This window comes from Microtus oregoni, unplaced genomic scaffold (genome assembly GCF_018167655.1).
Source record: "Microtus oregoni isolate MIOR12 unplaced genomic scaffold, Mior012 000006F_ref0000085, whole genome shotgun sequence".
NCBI classification, from domain to species: Eukaryota; Metazoa; Chordata; class Mammalia; order Rodentia; family Cricetidae; genus Microtus; species Microtus oregoni.
The window spans coordinates 60457473-60475460 of record NW_024543065.1 but is presented as its reverse complement, the minus strand read 5'-3'; the positions used below and the strand labels follow the sequence as shown (position 1 = coordinate 60475460).

At 55.1% G+C, this 17988-nt stretch overlaps 2 protein-coding genes across 8 annotated transcripts in view; one reads left to right on the top strand and one right to left on the bottom strand.

The window, feature by feature from the left end:
• Window positions 1–1850: 1850 nt before the first annotated feature.
• Window positions 1851–16518, top strand: Lrp3 (LDL receptor related protein 3). Of its 5 annotated transcripts, none has more exons than XR_005974497.1 (8): window positions 1851–2324; window positions 3544–3591; window positions 10627–10765; window positions 11951–12165; window positions 12463–13579; window positions 13795–13927; window positions 14115–15182; window positions 16379–16518. XR_005974497.1 is itself a non-coding variant. In XM_041653428.1 (7 exons), the coding sequence occupies exons 1-7, from the start codon at window positions 2252–2254 to the stop codon at window positions 14700–14702; spliced, it is 2313 nt and encodes a 770-aa protein (XP_041509362.1). In that variant the 5' UTR covers window positions 1851–2251; the 3' UTR covers window positions 14703–15913. The 5 variants fall into 5 exon arrangements, 3 of the variants coding, with proteins under 3 accessions (XP_041509362.1, XP_041509363.1, XP_041509364.1); XR_005974496.1 differs by having other exon boundaries at window positions 14115–15422; window positions 16379–16503; XM_041653428.1 differs by lacking the exon at window positions 16379–16518 and having other exon boundaries at window positions 14115–15913.
• Slc7a10 (solute carrier family 7 member 10) overlaps window positions 15936–17988 on the bottom strand; it is a 15714-nt gene continuing 13661 nt past the window's right edge. Inside the window, exons 7-11 of one of the 3 annotated variants that reach the window (XM_041653431.1) lie at window positions 17840–17943; window positions 17453–17549; window positions 17069–17278; window positions 16341–16518; window positions 15936–16078 (exon numbers count right to left, since the gene is read on the bottom strand). In XM_041653431.1, coding sequence (XP_041509365.1) covers window positions 15945–16078; window positions 16341–16518; window positions 17069–17278; window positions 17453–17549; window positions 17840–17943 — 723 coding nt within the window. In that variant the 3' untranslated portion in view covers window positions 15936–15944. The remainder of the gene's footprint in view (window positions 16079–16340; window positions 16519–17068; window positions 17279–17452; window positions 17550–17839; window positions 17944–17988) is intronic. The other 2 variants (XM_041653433.1, XM_041653434.1) reach the window with 2 other exon arrangements.

Genomic DNA, 17988 nt, shown 5'->3' with positions numbered 1-17988 from the left:
AGGCAGGGGCTCTGCCACTGAACTGTAGCCCCATAGCTCCATTAACCATTTAAAAACCACAAAACAGACTGTGTAGATGGATTCATACTGTCACACAGCCATTGTCCCTGTCCATTTATAGACCTCTTGATTTTCCCAAACTGAAACGCTGCCTTCCGTAAAGAGGTGTTTTTCTTCCTCCCAGCCACTGCTCGGCTTTCAGTCCGTATGATTTCGACTACTCCAGGTTCCCATTTGAGCAGAGTCATATTCAGTCTGTCCTTTCGTGATGGATTTGTTTTACTTCCATAACGCTCTCAAGGTTCATCCGTGAGGCACCTTAGGTCAGAATGTCCGTCTCTCTAAAGTCCCATCACACAGTATGTGCGCCATGTCCCATCTGCTCATTGGTCTGCCAACGGATACTTGGGCTGCGTCCATGTTTTAGCTACTGTTAATAGCTCAGTTATCAGTAATGGTGTACAGGTCTCTACTCAAGCCCCTCATTTAAACGCTTTTCAGTATGTACCCAGAAATGGAATTCCTGGCTTACTTGGTCGTTTCATTAAGTCTTTTGAGGCTCCACACCATACTGTTTGCTCTCAGGGGTGGTGCAGGACCTAACCTCAAACGTACAGAGATTCCTTCTGCCTCCTTCCGGGTCACGGGATTGAAGAACGTGCAGAGCTGGCATGTGCCACCACGGATTTTGCCTGCACGTGTCTATGTGTGCCACGCATGTACCTGGTGCCCAAGGAAGCCGGAAAAGGGTCTCAGATCCCCTGTGATTGAGTTGTGAACCAATGTGGGTACTGGGAACCCAACCACAGTCATCTGGAAGTTCAACAAGAGCTCTTAACCACGGAGCTGTCTCTCCAACATTGCTTCATTATCCGATTTTCAACCCCTTTAACACTCCCTGAAGAAGTCGGTTTTGGAATAATTACGAAAGAATGGCAAGAACAAGAAAACACAGAAAAACTCAAGCATCTCCCCAAACGAATACTTTCGGTTTCTGCACAGTGGAATTGAATTTCAGCCCTCATAACGAATGGGTGATGAATGCCTCTGAGAGCACGCACTCACACTCAGGAGCAAGGGTGTGGACGCCGAGGCTCACCTGAACAGGGGCAGCCTCCTCGCCAAGGAGTCTTTGGGCACCTCCGTTTAGTATCAGTTATAAAGGACAGCAGACCTTGATTGAGCCCAACTCCTCATTTCTTCTCTCAAGCCCATTCTGGTTTTTGCTTCCCCTGAATTCAACCCCTTGGTTTACGTCTCCAAAGGACAGGTCCACGCTTGGAAAGCATGTGTCACCGCGGTTCCCTAGAAGATGAGGGGTTACGGAGCGGGTCAGGGACGAAGATGGGTCTCCAGAGACCTCTCAGAATTCTCCCTAATGTCCCTTTATAGGCCTCACCTTTCCAAAAGTGAGTCACTTTAGGGTCAGGATGAGGTAAATGAAGTCAGGTCTCAGTCCTGCCCCTCCGCGCCTCCACGCATTGTCCTGGTCCCTCAGCCGCCCTTTCAGTGCCACCCCACCTCTCTTGACCCTCTTTCTCCTTCTCTCCCCAGCGCAGTAGCCAGGGGTCCTGGCTTCCGGAGAGAGACCAGATTTTGGGATCAAGAGGCCAGTCGAGCGCTGCCCAGGACCCCAGGCGCAGTGCCACCCCTAATCCAGGTCCAGGTCCAGGGTCGGGAGCTAGCCGGGCCCCGCCAGAGCCGCGTGCGTGGAGCTGTCCAGCACCCCGAGGCGGGGCGTGTGCCCCCCGGCCCGCCCCAGCCGCCTCCGCCCGCCCTGTCAGCGCCACTGCGGCTCGGCGGGCGCGTCACGTGGCTGGCGCGGCGCGGCCTCCCGGCTCCAGGCTCAAGCGAAGGGCCGGGCGGGAGGACAGACGGAGACCCACCGACGCACCCTCGGTGGCACCGTGCGGGTTGCGCAGCGAGGGGCGACCCGGGGACCCGACGGGCAGGGCGCGCCGGGGCATGGGCGTGCCGGGGGTGTCGGTGCACAGGCCGGGCTGGGCGAGCCGGCCGGGGCTTGGGGACAGCGGCGGCCGAGGGTCCTCCCTGGCGACCGCCGCTGAGCCCCCGCGGGGCCCGTGACGCCGCGGCCGATGTGGCCCCGAGCGTTGCGGGCCTGCACCGCCGCCGCACAAAGACGCCGCCGCAGCCGCCGCCCGCAGCCGGGTCGCAGCCGCCGAGCCAGCCCTAGCCCCAGGCGGAGTCCGGGCCGCAGGGCAGCGGGAGCCCGCGCGCGGCTCGCCCCGGCATGGAGAAGCGCGCGGCCGCGGGGCCGGAGGGGGCGCCGGGCGCCAGGGCGCCGCTCGCAGTCGTCTGCCTGGGTGAGTGGGCCGCGCGGGGCCGGCCGGGGGAGGGCTTGGAGCCCGCACCGCGATGGTTCCCGTGCCCAGGCTGCGGAGCACCCTTAGGCTACCGAGGAGGGGGACTCCCACAAAGCGGCACTCCAGGCCCGGAGCTGGGGGTGGGGTGGGGAAGCAAGAACGCCGGCCTTGGGTTACTGGGGGAGGCTGGGGTTTGCCTGTCGCCTTCAGGCCGCCTGAGCTGCGGCCTTCAAAGCTGCGGACAAAGGCCTGGACTGATGCTCCCTGAAGAAACCGGTTCTTGCCTGGAGTCAGGACAGGCCTGGGAACTAGCCAAAGATGGGGACTCGGCTTGGGGGTTGAGGGTTTGGGGGAGGCAGATGTGAGAACCCGTTTTCCCATTGTGTCTTCCTGAACCCAGATGGCCATGGGCCGGTTCAGCCCTGATGGGGGTGGGAATCTGTTCTGGGGAGGGCTAAGAACCTGCCCGGACTGGTTAGAAGACTTCTTCCCTGACCAGGAAATTTTTCTGTCCACTTTCCTGGGGCCCACTGCAGGGGAGGGAAGGAAAGAGTTAAATCCTCTACCCACATGGCTCTTTATTTACCTTGATGAAGGAGGGAGGCCCTGAAGAACTGGGGTCATTAGGGGACACCTGGTGATGTCACCATTGAGGTCTCAGGAACCTGACAGCCTCTCTGAAACCACTGAAATGATAAGCTGGGGGGTGGAGGGGGAAAGCTTGCTCGTTTTAAGTTGTAACTCTCTTCTAGTCCCCAAGAATAGAGAAGGGGTGAGTGTTGGGGGGAGGGGCTACTGCATACATAGGCCCTGTGAGGTAATGGAAGAAGTGGCATATGCCCAGCGTGCCTGGTTCCCGTGCTGTGGGTGGTCATGGCATCTTTGTCCCGGCTGTGTGTTTCCCAGGTGAGCAGGGCAGAGATAAGGTCCTCCTGGCTCAGGGGGTGTCCATGTCTGGGCCTAGAAGATCCTGAATTCCCTGTCTCTGGCTGTGGGTGTATGAGGGCAGGTCCTGAGACCCTCTGAGTTTCTAGCTTTGCCTATCCCAGAAGGAACAGGTGGGAGGGAGGTTCTCTGGCAATGATCTGGGCCATGCCCAGTGAGGTAAAGGGGGCCTTGACTTCAACTGTATTGTCCGGTGTTCACTGCTAGCCCAAACATGTGCTCGGGACTTCAAGAGATACTGTCCCTTACTGACATCTCTTTGTGTCTTCCACAGTGAATCTCTTTTTTACTGGGAGGCTCAGCAGCGCAGTCCCTGCCTTAGGTGAGTAAGCCCCTTTCTCCTGCCTTCCTGGGGTTAGCGACCACTAAGGATGGGCCTTCATTCTTGCCCGTACCCCATGGCCATCAGGCCTCTGGTTGAACAAACCTTTCCCTCTGCACCTTTACAACATCACGATGGAGCTGTTGGTGGCAAACGGATTTAAGTTTAGTGAGCCTTGATTTCTTTGATAAAATAGGTGAATTGCCAGACTACCTCAAACCTGGCCTAATGGGTCCATTGAAGCAATGGCCCAGGGTGTTCAGGAAGGGGCCGGGTGCTCTGTGACTTGGTACCACTGCTGATTTCCACAGCCCTGTGCAGTTGATAGATGTGCCTCTGTGGGCTGTGGCGTTCCTGAGAAACACTGGATGCTTGTGTGCATTAAATAATGCCTAGGGTTTACTTCTAGAGGTAAGATTCATGTTGCCACTGAGGCCAGTACCACTGAGGAAAAAAAAAAATCAGATCTTTAAGACTATTTTGGTAGCACAGGCCCATAATTCCAGCTACTCTAGAGACTGAGGCAGAAGATTGAAGTTAAGACCTGCCTCGGTTACAGAGTAAGTTCAAGGAAAGTCTGGCTAACTTTGTGAGACTCTGTCTAAAACTTTTTTCTTTTAAAGCGCTGGAGATGTAGCTCAATCGTAGAGCACTTGTCTAGAATCCACCAATGAGGAGCAGGGGGCGTGGCTCAGTGGTGGAGCTCTGCCTAGCCAGGGGTTCAAGCTGGGGGTTCAAGGCTTGCCCAGGCTGACTCAGGATGAGGGAAACCACAGCTTGCATCGAGGTTTCTAGGAGAAAGGCAAGGCAATCAGGCAAACAGCTTTGACAGATTACAATGGCCTGTTTGAGTCGTTGTGGTGGTTAGTTCTCGGGCAGCCTCTGACTGGCTGGTACCTAGCCCTGGGATTCTTCAGGGCAGAACAGCGTATTTATTGGCTTGTGTGTGAGGGTCAGGAGGATGGTGGATAAGAACACAGCCCCGGATCTACGGCTCTGCGTGTGAAAGGCTTGTTCCAGGCAACTCGCAGCAGAGAGGTAACACATAAGGTATGAGAAAGCAGCGAGAAGCCCTGTGCTGGCCTCCTGCCTGTCAGTGCTGCCTGGCCATCTGATGGCCGTCTTTGAGCTCTGAACTGGTGTCAAGAGAGGGAAGGGCAGCCACAAATGTGGCTTTTCTTCTCCTTGGCTGTGGAGAGGCTCCCGCTGTTTGGAGAATAAATAGCTCAGATAGTTGTAAGGCAGGTGACTGAGGGAGCCTGCTCTATTACTAATACAGCGTGGGCCTCGCCATCTCTTGCTTCTTTAGTCAATATGTGGCCATCTTCAGCAAACCCTAAAATGGTGTATAGTACCATGTATAGTGTTGCACGCCTGGGGAGGCTGAGGCAGGAGGATTGCAAGTTCCAGGTCAGTCTGGGCTACATAGAGAGACCCTGCCTCAAAAGTAAGCCAGAGCTTCCAGAGGCTAAGTAATTAGCAGAAGTACATTGAGACAGGGTGCCTCAGGGTGTAGTCAGTAAGGATGTGTGACCCCAAGTCTGGGGACCTAGAACCTTGTGTTGTCTCTTGCGCCACACGGTGAAGCAGGAGCTACGTGGGATTTCCGGTTTTAGTCTGCCACTGAGCCCACTGAGACTCAAGGTCTAGCTGGAGCTGATCACAGGATTATGGGAGGTGGGCAGAGGCATGGTAGAGATATTCACGGAGTCCAGTTTCTCTGCTTGTCTGGAAGACTGGGCTTCTGCCCCCGCCCCATCCTCTCTGTACCCCAACTCTGTGTTTTTCTTCAGCTAGGCCTCCTCTGCTGACCCAGGCTGGCCCAGGGCCCTGTCTTAGTCAGCACTGACCAACCCCGCCCCGCCTGATGTACTGACCACAAAGGACGGCCCAGTTTCACATCCCGATTCCAGGAAAGCACTGGGTCCCGTGTCTGTGGCCAGGGTACAATGCGGGAAGTGGGCTGAGAGAACGCTGATATCTTGCAAGCGTGAACCCCAGACCAGCCCTTCTGCTCCTGGTGGGTGGGTGGGCATTGCTGTCCCAGATGTGTTCCCCAGGTTTGCAGAGCGATGCTCAAGCGATAAGGCTTACTCATCCCCATGCATTGGAGAGAACGACCCAGGTCCTCATGTTGGCCTTCCTAGCAGACTATGGTCACTCACCAGCAGGGATGGTCGTTCACCCATTGCTGCCTTTGCATGGTGCTCCTGATGTTGGGAGCTGAATGTGCAGCTTGCATGGCAGTGGCAGGTGGTAGGGTGGGTCCCAGCGTCCCTGGATCCAGCTCTGAGCCCTCTGGCATTGCTGACCAGCTTTTCCCCGTCCTACCTGACCTCTCCCAGCATGGGTCTCGTGGTTGTATTTCCAAATACTTTCTCTATGTTCCTACTGTCTCCTAGCCCTTCCTTTCTCAGCCTGCACCAGAGACATTCTGGTCCCTCAGTCTATTCCTTGCTCCTCCTCTGCCAGGTCTTCCCTGGATCAAAAGACCTTCCTCATGCATGCCCCGCTCCCCTCTGTCATGCTAGGGTTGGCCTGGATAAGCTTCCACTGTCTTCTACTCAGATATGCACATGGCCATATACCTGAGGGAGAGAGGAGCCCAGCTCCCTGCTGTCAGGTTACAACATGCAGGTGTCCAAGTTGCTGATAGCCTCTGGAAATCAGATCTACAAGTCTGCATCAGGCCCTGCCGCTGTCCTCTCGGGGGGGGGGGGGGGTGACAATGCTTCAGACCCACAATTCATACCTTTCCTACACAGTCACTGAGAGCTCAGACAGTCTTCTGTAAGGGCGAAGGCTAGTCTCCACTCCAAGCTCAGAGGGCCCTCCCTGACAGCCCAAACACTCCCAGGAATCTCTCCTATACTAGTATCCCATGAACAGTTCGGTTTCTGCTCTGACAGTTATATACCCTGTCAAATCCTCACTTCCTACAAGACATTTCTGTAGACTCCTCTGCTCCATTGGTCTGTCCATCACATGACTGTCTGCCTCAAGACTGTCACTTTCTTTTCTTTCTTTCTCTCTTTTCTTTTTTCTTTCTATGTAGCTTTGGAGCCTGTCCTGGAACTTCTCTGTAGACCAGGCTGGCCTCAAACTCACAGAGATCCGCCTGCCTCTGCCTCCTGAGTGCTGGGATTAAAGGCGTGTGTCACCACCGCCTGGTAACTCTTTCTTTCTTTCTTTCTTTCTTTTTTTCTTCCTTCCTTCCTTCCTTTCTTTTTTAAAGATTTATTTATTTATTATGTATAGTGTTCTGTCTTTATGTATGCTTGCAGGCCAGGAGAGGGCACCAGATCTCATTACAGATGGCTGTGAGCCACCATGTGGTTGCTGGGAATTGAACTCAGGACCTCTGGAAGAGCAGTCAGTGCTCTTAACCTCTGAGCCATCTCTCCAGCCCTAACTGTCACTTTCTTGGTTGTTTCCAACCACAGCAACATGTAATGACTCTTATTTTACAGACATATAAGATGCATCCTCGCATCCTCACACAGAGATTATGTATGGCCATGGAGGGTTAAGCCTGGGCCCTAACATTGTACATTGGGGTGGAAATGAAATCCCTGTCTTGGAAAGCTGGGGTTTGGGGTGTATTGACCAAGCTAGACACATTTCCAAGCTTACTGCCAAGTGGTATCTAGTCAAGGGCTCTTCGTGGCGCTCCTGGATCCCAGAGCATCCCCATTCTCCCTCTTGATGTGAGACCCAAGTGGTAGCTGTAGAATCATGGTCTGGTACCCATGACACCCTCCAGAGATGAGGAAAGAGTTAACAGCAATGATTCATGGGGCTTACAGGATAGAGGTTTGTGAAAAGGCTGAGCTGACTGGCGGTGGTCCAGTCATCTGGACAGACGAGACACCCACCTAAACCCTGAATAAATGTAGGCACTCAGGGACAAGTGTCCTGGCTGAGGCAGGAAGAGAGCGAGATGTCTACTTAGAACCTTGATGGGGTCTTAGTGGGAGGAAGACATGCCCCAATGTCACTGGGCTCTGCCTGTCAGGAACCACTCACCCTGCATCCCACGAAGGAGAACTCCTCCAGGTCACATCAGGTAGACACCTAGGTCTCTAAGATTCTCCAGGTAGTGGCTTTATTTGTTCACAGGAGCCAGGCTCAGGCTGGGGTACCTTACAGATTCTCCTGAGACCCTTTGGCTCCTGAGCTGGGGTCGAGTGCACCAGCTGTTTCCTTGGTGAAGCACCTGAAATTGGGAAGGCTGCATCCTAGGGCCACATGCGAGAATCAGGAACAGAGGAACTGGCACATACCTCAGTGAGCTGGGACCTTTGATGCTATAAAGGATGAAGCTCTGAGGACGGCCACTCCCATACTAGGCCCAAAGGTGGCCTTCCCATCTCTCCCTATGTTTCCCCTTCCCTTTTCTTTCTGTCTCTTTCTCCTTCCAATCTCCCCCCCCCGCAATCCCTTTTCCTTACTTCTTTCCTTCTTTCCTTCTTTCCTTCCTTCCTTCTTTCCTTCCTTCCTTCTTTCCTTCCGTCCTTCTTTCCTTCCTTCCTTCTTTCCTTCCTTCCTTCTTTCCTTCCATCCTTCTTTCCTTCCTTCCTTCTTTCCTTCCGTCCTTCTTTCCTTCCTTCCTTCTTTCCTTCCATCCTTCTTTCCTTCCTTCCTTCTTTCCTTCCTTCCTTCTTTCCTTCCTTCCTTCTTTCCTTCCTTCCTTCTTTCCTTCCGTCCTTCTTTCCTTCCTTCCTTCTTTCCTTCCTTCCTTCTTTTCTCTCTATCCTTTCCTTCTTTCTTTCTTTCCTTCCACCGGGTCTCATGTAGCCCATGCCAGCCTAGAACTCACTATGTAGCCCAGGCTGGCCTCAAACTCCATCTCCTGTGTGCTAGTATTACAGTTGTATGCTACCATGCCTTGTTCAAAGATGGCATTTCTGACTCAGCTCTTTGATGCTCTTGTGAGTAGATTGGATAACCAAGATCCCCATGGTCCTGGCTGGCAGAGTGGGTGTGATCCCTTAGAACGCTCAGAAGGCACTAGACTGGCCGTGCAGGGCACCCACTGTATGTCAGACACTGTTGGCCCCTGGGTACCAGGCCAGAGTGTCCCAGCCTGCCCTCCTATGGCGAGTTAACGTCAAACAAATTATGTAGCAATAGGTAAGTCATTAGAAGCCAAGAAGGAAAGGAGGGGCAAAGGATAGGGGCTGGCTCCCCTGGGGGTGACATGGTAAGGGCTTCTCTACAAAGGGGCCCCACAGAGCTGAAGCTGAGGGAAGTGAAGAGTTAGTGGGGTAGGAGAGTGGGGAACAGCCTTCCTTTCCATGGGGGGGGGGGCTCTTGGGGACGAGGGAAGCAAGGATGCAGGAGGAAGTTTGGTAGACAGGCAACTGTGTCATCTCCCTGAGAGACTGGGATGCAGAGGATTGGAGTAGGGTCCTCCTGCAGCAGCCGCCCAGCCCGAAGCCACAGCTGGAGAGAGTCCAGCTTCAGAGGCACCGTCACAGGTGCCTGCCGTGGGAGGATGAGAACGTAGACTCAGAGAAAAGGTTTACTGTTTTGTTTCCTGAGCCTTGCTCTTCCATCTGTAAAGTATGCCTAGCTTTTGTGACATTTTGGATTAGATAAACGTTTGGGGGTCGTGGCAGGTTTGTAGCTACGTGTCAGGGTTCCCAGGCAGCAGGGCAGGTGTGGTGTCTCTCACTCCTGCTGGCTAATGATCGCTTTATCTTCATCCCTCATGTGGCATACAGTTGGTGCTCCATGAATGCTTGTGAACTCAGGACCTGCGGTGAGAGGCTGAGCTCACCAGAGGCCGGGTGAATCCTGACTCTGCCACTAGCTGACTGTGTGCCCCGGGAGTCATATGCCTTCTCTGAGCCTCAGTTTCTTTATCTGGTTAGAATATCTACCTCCAATGTCTTTTCACATATATTGAGATAAAATCCCAAATTTTAAATTTAAAAAAAGATTCATTTTTACATATGTGTATAATGTGTGTGTTGGAGGCCATGTTGTACACACATGTTCAGGAAGCTAGAAGAGGGCATTGGATCCCCTTGAGCTGGAGTTACAGGTAGCTGGGAGTTGCCCACTGTGGGTATTGGGAGCAAAACGTTGGTCCTACACAAGAACAGCAAGTGCTTTTAAACACTGAGCCATCTCTCCAGCCCCTAAACCCCAGCTTCGTACAAAATGTGCTGAGACCCAGACTACACTGCCAGCCAGGTCTGGACATGGCCATCTCCCTTCTTGTCACCAGGATTCTGTATACATTTTGTGTGTTTTCACCTTCAACCTCTGAGATTCACAGGAAGGTTTTCAGATTTGCTTATTCAGCATGCCTCTTACTTTTGCTTGGTGCATAGTAAGTGTCCAGTAAATATGTATCAGAGGGCAAAGCCCTTCTTTTCCTGGTCTGTGGTTTTCTTTAATATTTATCTATTTAATTTTATATGCATATGTGTGTTCCTGAGCATATGTTTGTGCACCGTGTGCATGCAGGAACCCATGGAGATCAGAACAGGACATTGAATCCCCTGGAACTGGGGTTATCGATGGTTCTGAGCAGTCATGTGGGTGCTAAGAATTGTACCTGGGTCCTCTGCAAGAGCAGAAAATGTTCTTAACTGCCTACCCCTCTCTCCAGCTCCCCTGGGGCTGTGTTCCACATGGGTATGCAGGGACTCTAGTGTGTAGACCTACATGCAGAGGGTCCACTTGTAAGACCTCCACTAAGCTGAAGTCTTGAGACCTCACAATGTGTGTCTTGGATGCCAAGGGGAATTAAAAATGTCTTGCTCTTAGCACTACTAAGATGGGGGAAGAACTGAACACACAGGATCAAGACTCCAGTATACTGCAAGGATGGGGCTATACTGCCTCAAGTCTGGAGGGTCCCTCCTTGAACTCATACCCACTCATGACTTCCATGAAGACTTGAACTGTGAACTTGCTGGCCTTAGTGGAAGCTCATGTTCAAGCCATGATCAGGGACACCCCACAAAACCTGCTTTCCACCCCAAAGGTGAGAGGACATTCCTCGGCCTTCTCTCCCAACAGCCGCCTGCAGTGGGAAGCTGGAACAGCACACTGAACGGCGAGGGGTCATCTACAGCCCAGCCTGGCCCCTTAACTACCCACCGGGCACCAACTGCAGCTGGTACATTCAGGGTGACCGTGGTGACATGATCACCATCAGGTAAGGAGAGCTTCTGTGCATTCATGTGTGTATGCCTAGCAGGTATGGAGGGCACATGAGTGTGGACAGGCGTGATGTACACAAGCCCAGGTCTTAGCAGGCATGGTGTGTGTGTGTGTGTGTGTGTGTGTGTGTGTGTGTGTGTGTGACAGCATGTGTATGTTTAGGTGTATAAACACATTTAGAAACAGGTATCTGAGAGACCTGCGTGGCCACAGTTGTGAGCTGTAAGCATATGTGTGCATGTGAGTGTATGATCATTTAATTGACCACATCAGAGCTGGGTGCTCTGAGCTTGGTCACTTTCTGTACTCTTTTCTTTTTAGTCCCCAAAAGTGAGCCTTAGGAGCTGGTAGGGGGTCGGGGCTGGCTTCTTAAGATGGCAAAGGTGTCTGTTTCTGCCCTGAGGCCAGGCTGGCATGGAACCCAGGTCAGGGTTTTTTGCAGGGACCTCAGGTGGTCTCTCAGGGAAGGGAGCTATGGGTAGAGCAGAGGAAGACAGAAGAAGGTTCTAGAGAGTGTCACAGAAGAGCTAGAAACCCGGACCTAGGGTGATCATGGGGACATTTGGCTGGGGCGGTCCCCATGGCTTCTGCCTGCCATACTTGTAAAATCCAGAAGCTGGCCCACTGTCCAGCCCTAATTACTCCATAGATCTGAAGGACAGGAATGGGATGGGCAGGAGCAGAGGCTCTTCTGGTTTCTGAGCCCAGTCTCCTGGGCAGCTTGTAGTTGGTTGGGTGACTCATGGGCAGAGCCCCACCATCAGTGTGCAGCCCTGGGAGTTTGTGCTATTCAGTTGACTTAGGATGAGAGGGCTCTGAGCCCTTGGTCACCACCCTGTAGGGGAAAGTGTCAGAGCTGCCGACACTTCATACCCAGTTTTGTCCTGGGGACGCTGTATGTGTGCTCGTGGGGCAGAGAGCTGGAAGGGAGCTGGTGCAGCCCATGAATGTCATGAGTCCTCACGGAGCTGCCTTTGGACCCTGGAGTGGGGGCAGAGTAGACCCTGAGGGGCCCAGAGTGCAGAGCCAGGCAATTTGGGATATACAAGGAGGGCCATTGGGTGGGACAGAGTTAGCTAGCTGCCTTTACCATGAGTTCAGCTTGACCACTGCTGGTCAGTCCTGGGCCAGGAGGCCCCTGTCCACCTACCCATCCCTCTGATCCTCTTGGCCCCCACAGTTTTCGCAACTTTGATGTGGAGGAATCTCACCAATGCTCCCTGGACTGGCTGCTGCTGGGCCCGGCAGCTCCACCTCGCCAGGAGGCCTTTCGCCTCTGTGGCTCAGCCATCCCGCCCGCCTTCATCTCTGCCCGTGACCATGTCTGGATCTTCTTCCACTCAGACGCCTCCAGCTCCGGCCAGGCCCAGGGCTTCCGCCTCTCCTATATCCGAGGTGATGCAACAAGCTTTTCCACTGGCCCCAGTTTTCTGCAGAGGCTCCCCTTACCTGCCCTGCTAATCCCAGGGTGGGAGTGGGACTGATGTCTGGGAGGCTCACTTTGCTGGACATGAACCCCAGCCTAAGCCCAACCCTGATACTGAATCTAGCCTTTCATCCATGAGTCTGCCCCATAGGTGGCCCTACTTCTTGGTACAGAGGCTCAGTTGGGACTGAAGCCATTTGCCTGCTCCCAGCCTCCGGCCTGGTGCTGGAAGGAGGCGGCTCATCCTGTCACCTCTTTGCCTCCAGGGAAACTGGGCCAGACATCCTGCCAGACAGATGAGTTCCGCTGTGACAATGGCAAGTGCCTGCCTGGGCCTTGGCAGTGCAACATGGTGGATGAGTGTGGAGATGGCTCGGACGAGGGTAACTGCTCGGCGCCTGCCTCAGAGCCACCAGGCAGCTTGTGCCCCGGGGGGACCTTCCCATGCAGCGGAGCCCGCTCCACACGCTGCCTTCCAGTGGAGAGGCGCTGTGACGGCACACAGGACTGTGGCGATGGCTCTGATGAGGCTGGCTGCCCCGACCTAGCATGTGGCCGGCGGCTGGGCAGCTTCTATGGTTCCTTCGCCTCCCCAGACCTGTTTGGTGCTGCCCGTGGGCCTTCGGACCTTCACTGCACGTGGCTGGTGGACACCCAGGACCCTCGGCGCGTGCTGCTGCAGCTGGAGCTACGGCTGGGCTACGATGACTACGTCCAAGTGTATGAAGGCCTGGGCGAGCGTGGAGATCGTCTACTGCAAACGTTGTCCTACCGCAGCAACCACCGGCCTGTGAGCCTCGAGGCGGCACAGGGCCGCCTCACGGTGGCCTACCATGCTCGTGCCCGCAGTGCTGGTCATGGCTTTAATGCCACATACCAGGTGAAGGGCTACTGCCTTCCGTGGGAGCAGCCATGTGGGGGAAGCGGCGAGGGAGATGACAGCAGCACCGGGGAGCAGGGCTGCTTCTCAGAGCCACAGCGCTGCGATGGCTGGTGGCACTGTGCCAGTGGCCGGGATGAACAGGGCTGCCCCGCATGCCCTCCGGACCAGTATCCCTGCGAGGGTGGCAGCGGCCTGTGCTATGCGCCCGCCGATCGTTGCAACAACCAGAAAAGCTGCCCCGATGGCGCCGATGAGAAGAACTGCTTTTCCTGCCAGCCGGGCACCTTCCACTGTGGTACCAACCTGTGTATCTTTGAGACGTGGCGCTGTGATGGCCAGGAGGACTGCCAAGATGGCAGTGATGAGCATGGCTGCCTGGCCGCTGTGCCCCGCAAGGTCATCACCGCTGCTCTCATTGGCAGCCTGGTGTGTGGACTGCTGCTTGTCATCGCCCTAGGCTGTGCCTTCAAACTCTACTCCCTGCGCACGCAGGAGTACAGGTGGGCACCACGTGTACAGGTGGCCTGGAGCCCCAGTTCCTCCATCTCCCTGGAGAAAAAGCTCACCTCATTCCAAGTTATGGGTTTGGGTCATTCCAATACAGGAGGACTGTTCTTGTGTGTGCATGCAGGGGCCCAGATGGAAGGGTGGGGTCCCCAAATCCTGCTGTTAAGGCAGGTCTCTATCATACTTCCCTTCTGCCCGTTGTTTCCAGGGCCTTTGAGACCCAAATGACACGGTTAGAGGCAGAGTTTGTGCGGCGGGAGGCCCCCCCATCCTACGGCCAGCTCATCGCGCAGGGCCTCATCCCACCTGTCGAGGATTTTCCTGTCTACAGTGCATCCCAGGTGAGCCTCCATGAGAACGAGATCCCCAGCAGGGCCTGAGAGGTCCCAAGACCAGGAGGCCTAGGGGCCAGCTAGGGCTAGAACATCTGGAGGGGGGAAGGTGGAGGAAGCTCAGATTAGTCTCTGGTCTGGAAGGGGGTTGTTCCTGAATGGCCTGGCCCTACCTTAGCTGCTGCCCCACCCCCAGGCTTCAGTGCTACAGAACCTTCGCACAGCCATGCGTCGACAGATGCGCCGGCATGCCTCCCGCAGGGGGCCATCCCGCCGCAGGCTTGGCCGCCTCTGGAACAGGCTCTTCCACCGCCCACGGGCACCTCGAGGCCAGATCCCACTGCTGACGGCTGCGCGGACCTCACAGACCGTGCTGGGTGATGGGCTCCTCCAGTCGGCACCAGGGACTGCCCCAGATCCCCCAGCGCCCCATACAGACACAGGCAACCCCAGGGAAGCTGGAGGTGGGCCTCCCAGTGGCCCTGGCCATGTACCAGAAGTGGGGCCTTCAGTGCCACCCCCACCCTTGAACCCACGAGACCCAGAGTACAGGCCAGAGGACAAGGAGAGAAAAGCCTGTGAGGACCCTCCGGAAGACAGCCCAGCCCCTGTGGACACGCCTCCAGAGCCCTGCTTGGCCCAAGACCCCTACCCCCAGACTCCCACCGCCAGCAGCACCCAAGATCCCCACTCTCCAGAGTCATCGGGGGTCTGCAGGAGCCCCCCGCCAACCTGCTCCCCAATATTGGAGGCTAGTGACGACGAGGCCCTGCTGGTCTGCTGACCCATTGGACATGCTGGTGACTGCCACAGCCCCGCTTTGTAACCAGGGAATACACAGTCATTTCTACCCTGCCTCTGCATTTCTTCTTACAAACAGAGACCCGCCTAGCAGCCCTGGTGGAAGGCCTGGGCGCCCAGCCAGTGGGCTACCTCTGCAAGCCTATGGCCCTGATGGGTATCGCTGGCAGGGGCTTAGGGGCCCATTAGTTGGCCTGGGAAGGAGGGTGGAGTGATAAGACCACCTTGGAGGTGGGCAAGAGCACAGCCCCTTGGAGTCGCACGTCAGATTGTTCTCTGCAACTCTAACCTGGGGATTCATTTCCAGAAAAGCAGGGGAGCCAGAGCCAGGCTTTCTGCAATGTTTTCTGTGGCTTCTCAGTTCATTCAGCCGGCAGCGGCACCGGCTGCCCATCCCAGAACTCTGCCGGGAGCTGTAGTTGAGGCCTGAGGAGGTCATGGGGGGTGTTGGACCTCATTCATGGTGAGTGCTCTATCCACCCTTCCCCACAGAGCCCTTGGGGGAGATGGGCTAGTGGCTTCTGCCCCATCCTCATGCCTGTGGTGGCAGCATGGGCCTGGCTAGGCTGGGGCACTGTGCCCACTGGCTGCTGGATCCGTCCCTATGCATAATTGTGAGACTGGAAATATGGGCGAGGATGACCACGAGAGAAGCCATTCTGTGCTTTCTCGGGATACGAAGTCAAAGCACCCAGTGACAATGGTAACGTCCATCCCGTCCTGCCTCAGAGCCTCAGTTTCCCCACCTGAAGACAGAGTGATGCTGTGCTATCAGAAGTGGCACCATTCACTCTGGTGATTTATGGGAAAGGGCAGTCACAGCTGGGGACGTCTGGGTTCTCCTGGAGGGTCATAGATGGAGTCTCACTGCCTCCTATGGGCCCCATGGAGTCAGCCTCAGGTTCCAACAGCAAACCCCACCAGAAATCCTCCTCCATAGCACCTTCCCAGCTAGCAACTGATACGCCATGCCGAGTCCCCATGGACTCTCCTCGCACACAGCAACAACCAGCCCTGTTTATTTCCAGGCTTTTCAGGAGAAGCTAGCAGGGCAGTGCTAAGGCAGGAAGCCTGACCCCAGTGGCCAGTCCCATACAGTAGGCCTCTAAGGGTCGGATCTCTTTTTTTTTTCCAGAATTTTTTTTTTGAAAATAAAACAAAACACAAAACCCTCCTTAATAAACAACATGTAAACAGAATCAGCTGTTTCAGTCTCTGCACGGTCTCATTGTGTCTTCAAGGGCTTGTCCGTGATGGGCATTGGAGAGGGCTGGCCCATGGGGCCATTTTCCTCTTCCTCCAGGGAGCCCTGGGGGTAAACCACGAAACACAGCTCCTGGCCCCAGCGTGTCATGGACTCTAAGAACAGACAGATAGATCGTGGGAGGCAGAGTGTTGATCCTTTGAGGCAGGGATGACCCTACCTCTTGATACCTCCTTGGGCAAAGAGTTGCTTCTTTGTAGATGGATCCTGGCCACATCTACACATAGCAGGAAGTTTAGAGGGAAGTCACTGGGTCCTTTGTCACCAGCCTGGCTGGTAGAGGCCCCTATTCTTGGGTGGGATCAAAGAGATGCTCACCCTAATCCCCAAGAGGCATGGTGGCAAAATCTGGCTCACCTGTCAGTCTGTGCACACACTTTGGTTTGCTTCTCCAGAATACTCCCAGGAAGAAGATGGGGACCCCAGTGAGGATGATGATGACGCCGACCCCACAGACCATGGGCTCCGAGATGAAGCTGAAGACCAGTAGGAATGCCCAGAACACCAAGTACGCAACAGGAATGAGGAGGTTCACCTAACAGAGAAAGGAAGGACAGGAGCACCGGGGGAGGGGCATCACCCTAGCTCTCCTTCCTGAACCACCATGGGGATCAGAGGCACTTCCTCCATCTCTTGGGAACTAGGGCCTGCAATGGCCCCCTCTGGTTGCAGCCCAGTGCCCTGGAGAACCATCCCTGGGTTGACCTGGCTGAACTGCTGAGACTGTCTACTTGAGCAGTGTGCTGAGCTATCCGTTGCCGTTATCCGCAGAATGCTGTTTCCTATTTCAGGCAGTCTTCGGGATTTATATACAGAAGGGGGGGGGGCTTTTCTGTCACTCTTTCATGTGAGAGCATGAGAATGCCAGGCCCTGTCATTGGCAGCCCATGTGACTTTCGTCTCTGTCCCCGTCTGTGGACTGGGAATATTAAAAGCACATGCTTCCTGGGGTTGTGAGGAGCGACTGTTAGTGCATGGAAAGCCCTGCGCTCTGCAAATGCTGTGGTCCTCCTGGGCATGGTCACCCACACCTGCCTCGGGTGCTCAACTGAGATGAAGGCGGCCCTGGTTATTTCCAGCCTCACCTTGATGGGCCTGTGGAGTGCTGGCCGCCTCCAGCGCAGCACAAGCAGGCCCAGGATAGTGACTCCGTAGCAGAGGTAGTTGATGAAGGACACATAGTTGATGAGTGTGTATGTGTCACCCACGAGCATGATGACCGCTGTGGCCCCGCACTGGGAGAGGACCGAGGGCTGACGGCTGGCCTCCCACCTGCTTCTGGCCATCCCTGCGGGCTGCTCTGGGCCTTCCCACTCAGGTCAGGAGGTCAGGTGAGTCCCAGCCCTTTCCCACCCTCCACGGCTTATCTACCATAGGCAGGGAATGAGTTTTTGCCATTATCTTAAAAAGAAAGCCATTACTAGGTGTTTCTGGCTATGTGCACTGGATGGTCAGGTTCTCAGACTTACACAGACGAGGAGGGCAGGGATTGGGGTACAGCGTCTGACATGGATCATGGCCAGCAAGCTGGGTAAGTGTCCCTCTCGGGCTCCAGAGAAGCATAGCCTAGGCACAGGGAGGGTGATGGATGAGCCAGAGCAGGTGTTGGAGCTTCTCTGTGGCTAGCTAGGACCCAGCTGTCACCATTGCCCTTGGCCCTCCAGGCCCTGCCAGCTCTCCTCATGTAGTCTGCCTCCTGGGCTTCTTACCCTCAAGATTGGGATCAGACATTTGTTACTGGAGAATTCATTGCCTCCGCTTTCCCTTCCCATGGCCCCTAGCGCAGCCTGCACACAGAAAGTCACCCGCCTGGTCTTACCTATACCACCCTCTCCCCCTGTGCTCAGCCTAGTCACCTGGATGAGGTGAACAGGTAGCCATTGATCCCTCCAAAAGTCGATAGTGCCACAGAGACAGGCATGACCCACGCGAAGTAGCCCAACAGCTTCTCGCCAAAGGTCTGCGTGGGCACAGAAGAGAGGCCAAGTATGAGGCTGGGGAAGGG

What these genes read in the sequence shown, in the direction of transcription:
- Lrp3 (XM_041653428.1), top strand. Translation starts at nt 2,252, where the DNA reads ATGGAGAAGCGCGCGGCCGCGGGGCCGGAGGGGGCGCCGGGCGCCAGG. An exon ending in GCTCGCAGTCGTCTGCCTGG is followed by an intron (nt 2,325 to 3,543) that starts GTGAGTGGGCCG and finishes TGTCTTCCACAG; the next exon opens with TGAATCTCTTTTTTACTGGG. An exon ending in GGTGACATGATCACCATCAG is followed by an intron (nt 10,766 to 11,950) that starts GTAAGGAGAGCT and finishes TGGCCCCCACAG; the next exon opens with TTTTCGCAACTTTGATGTGG.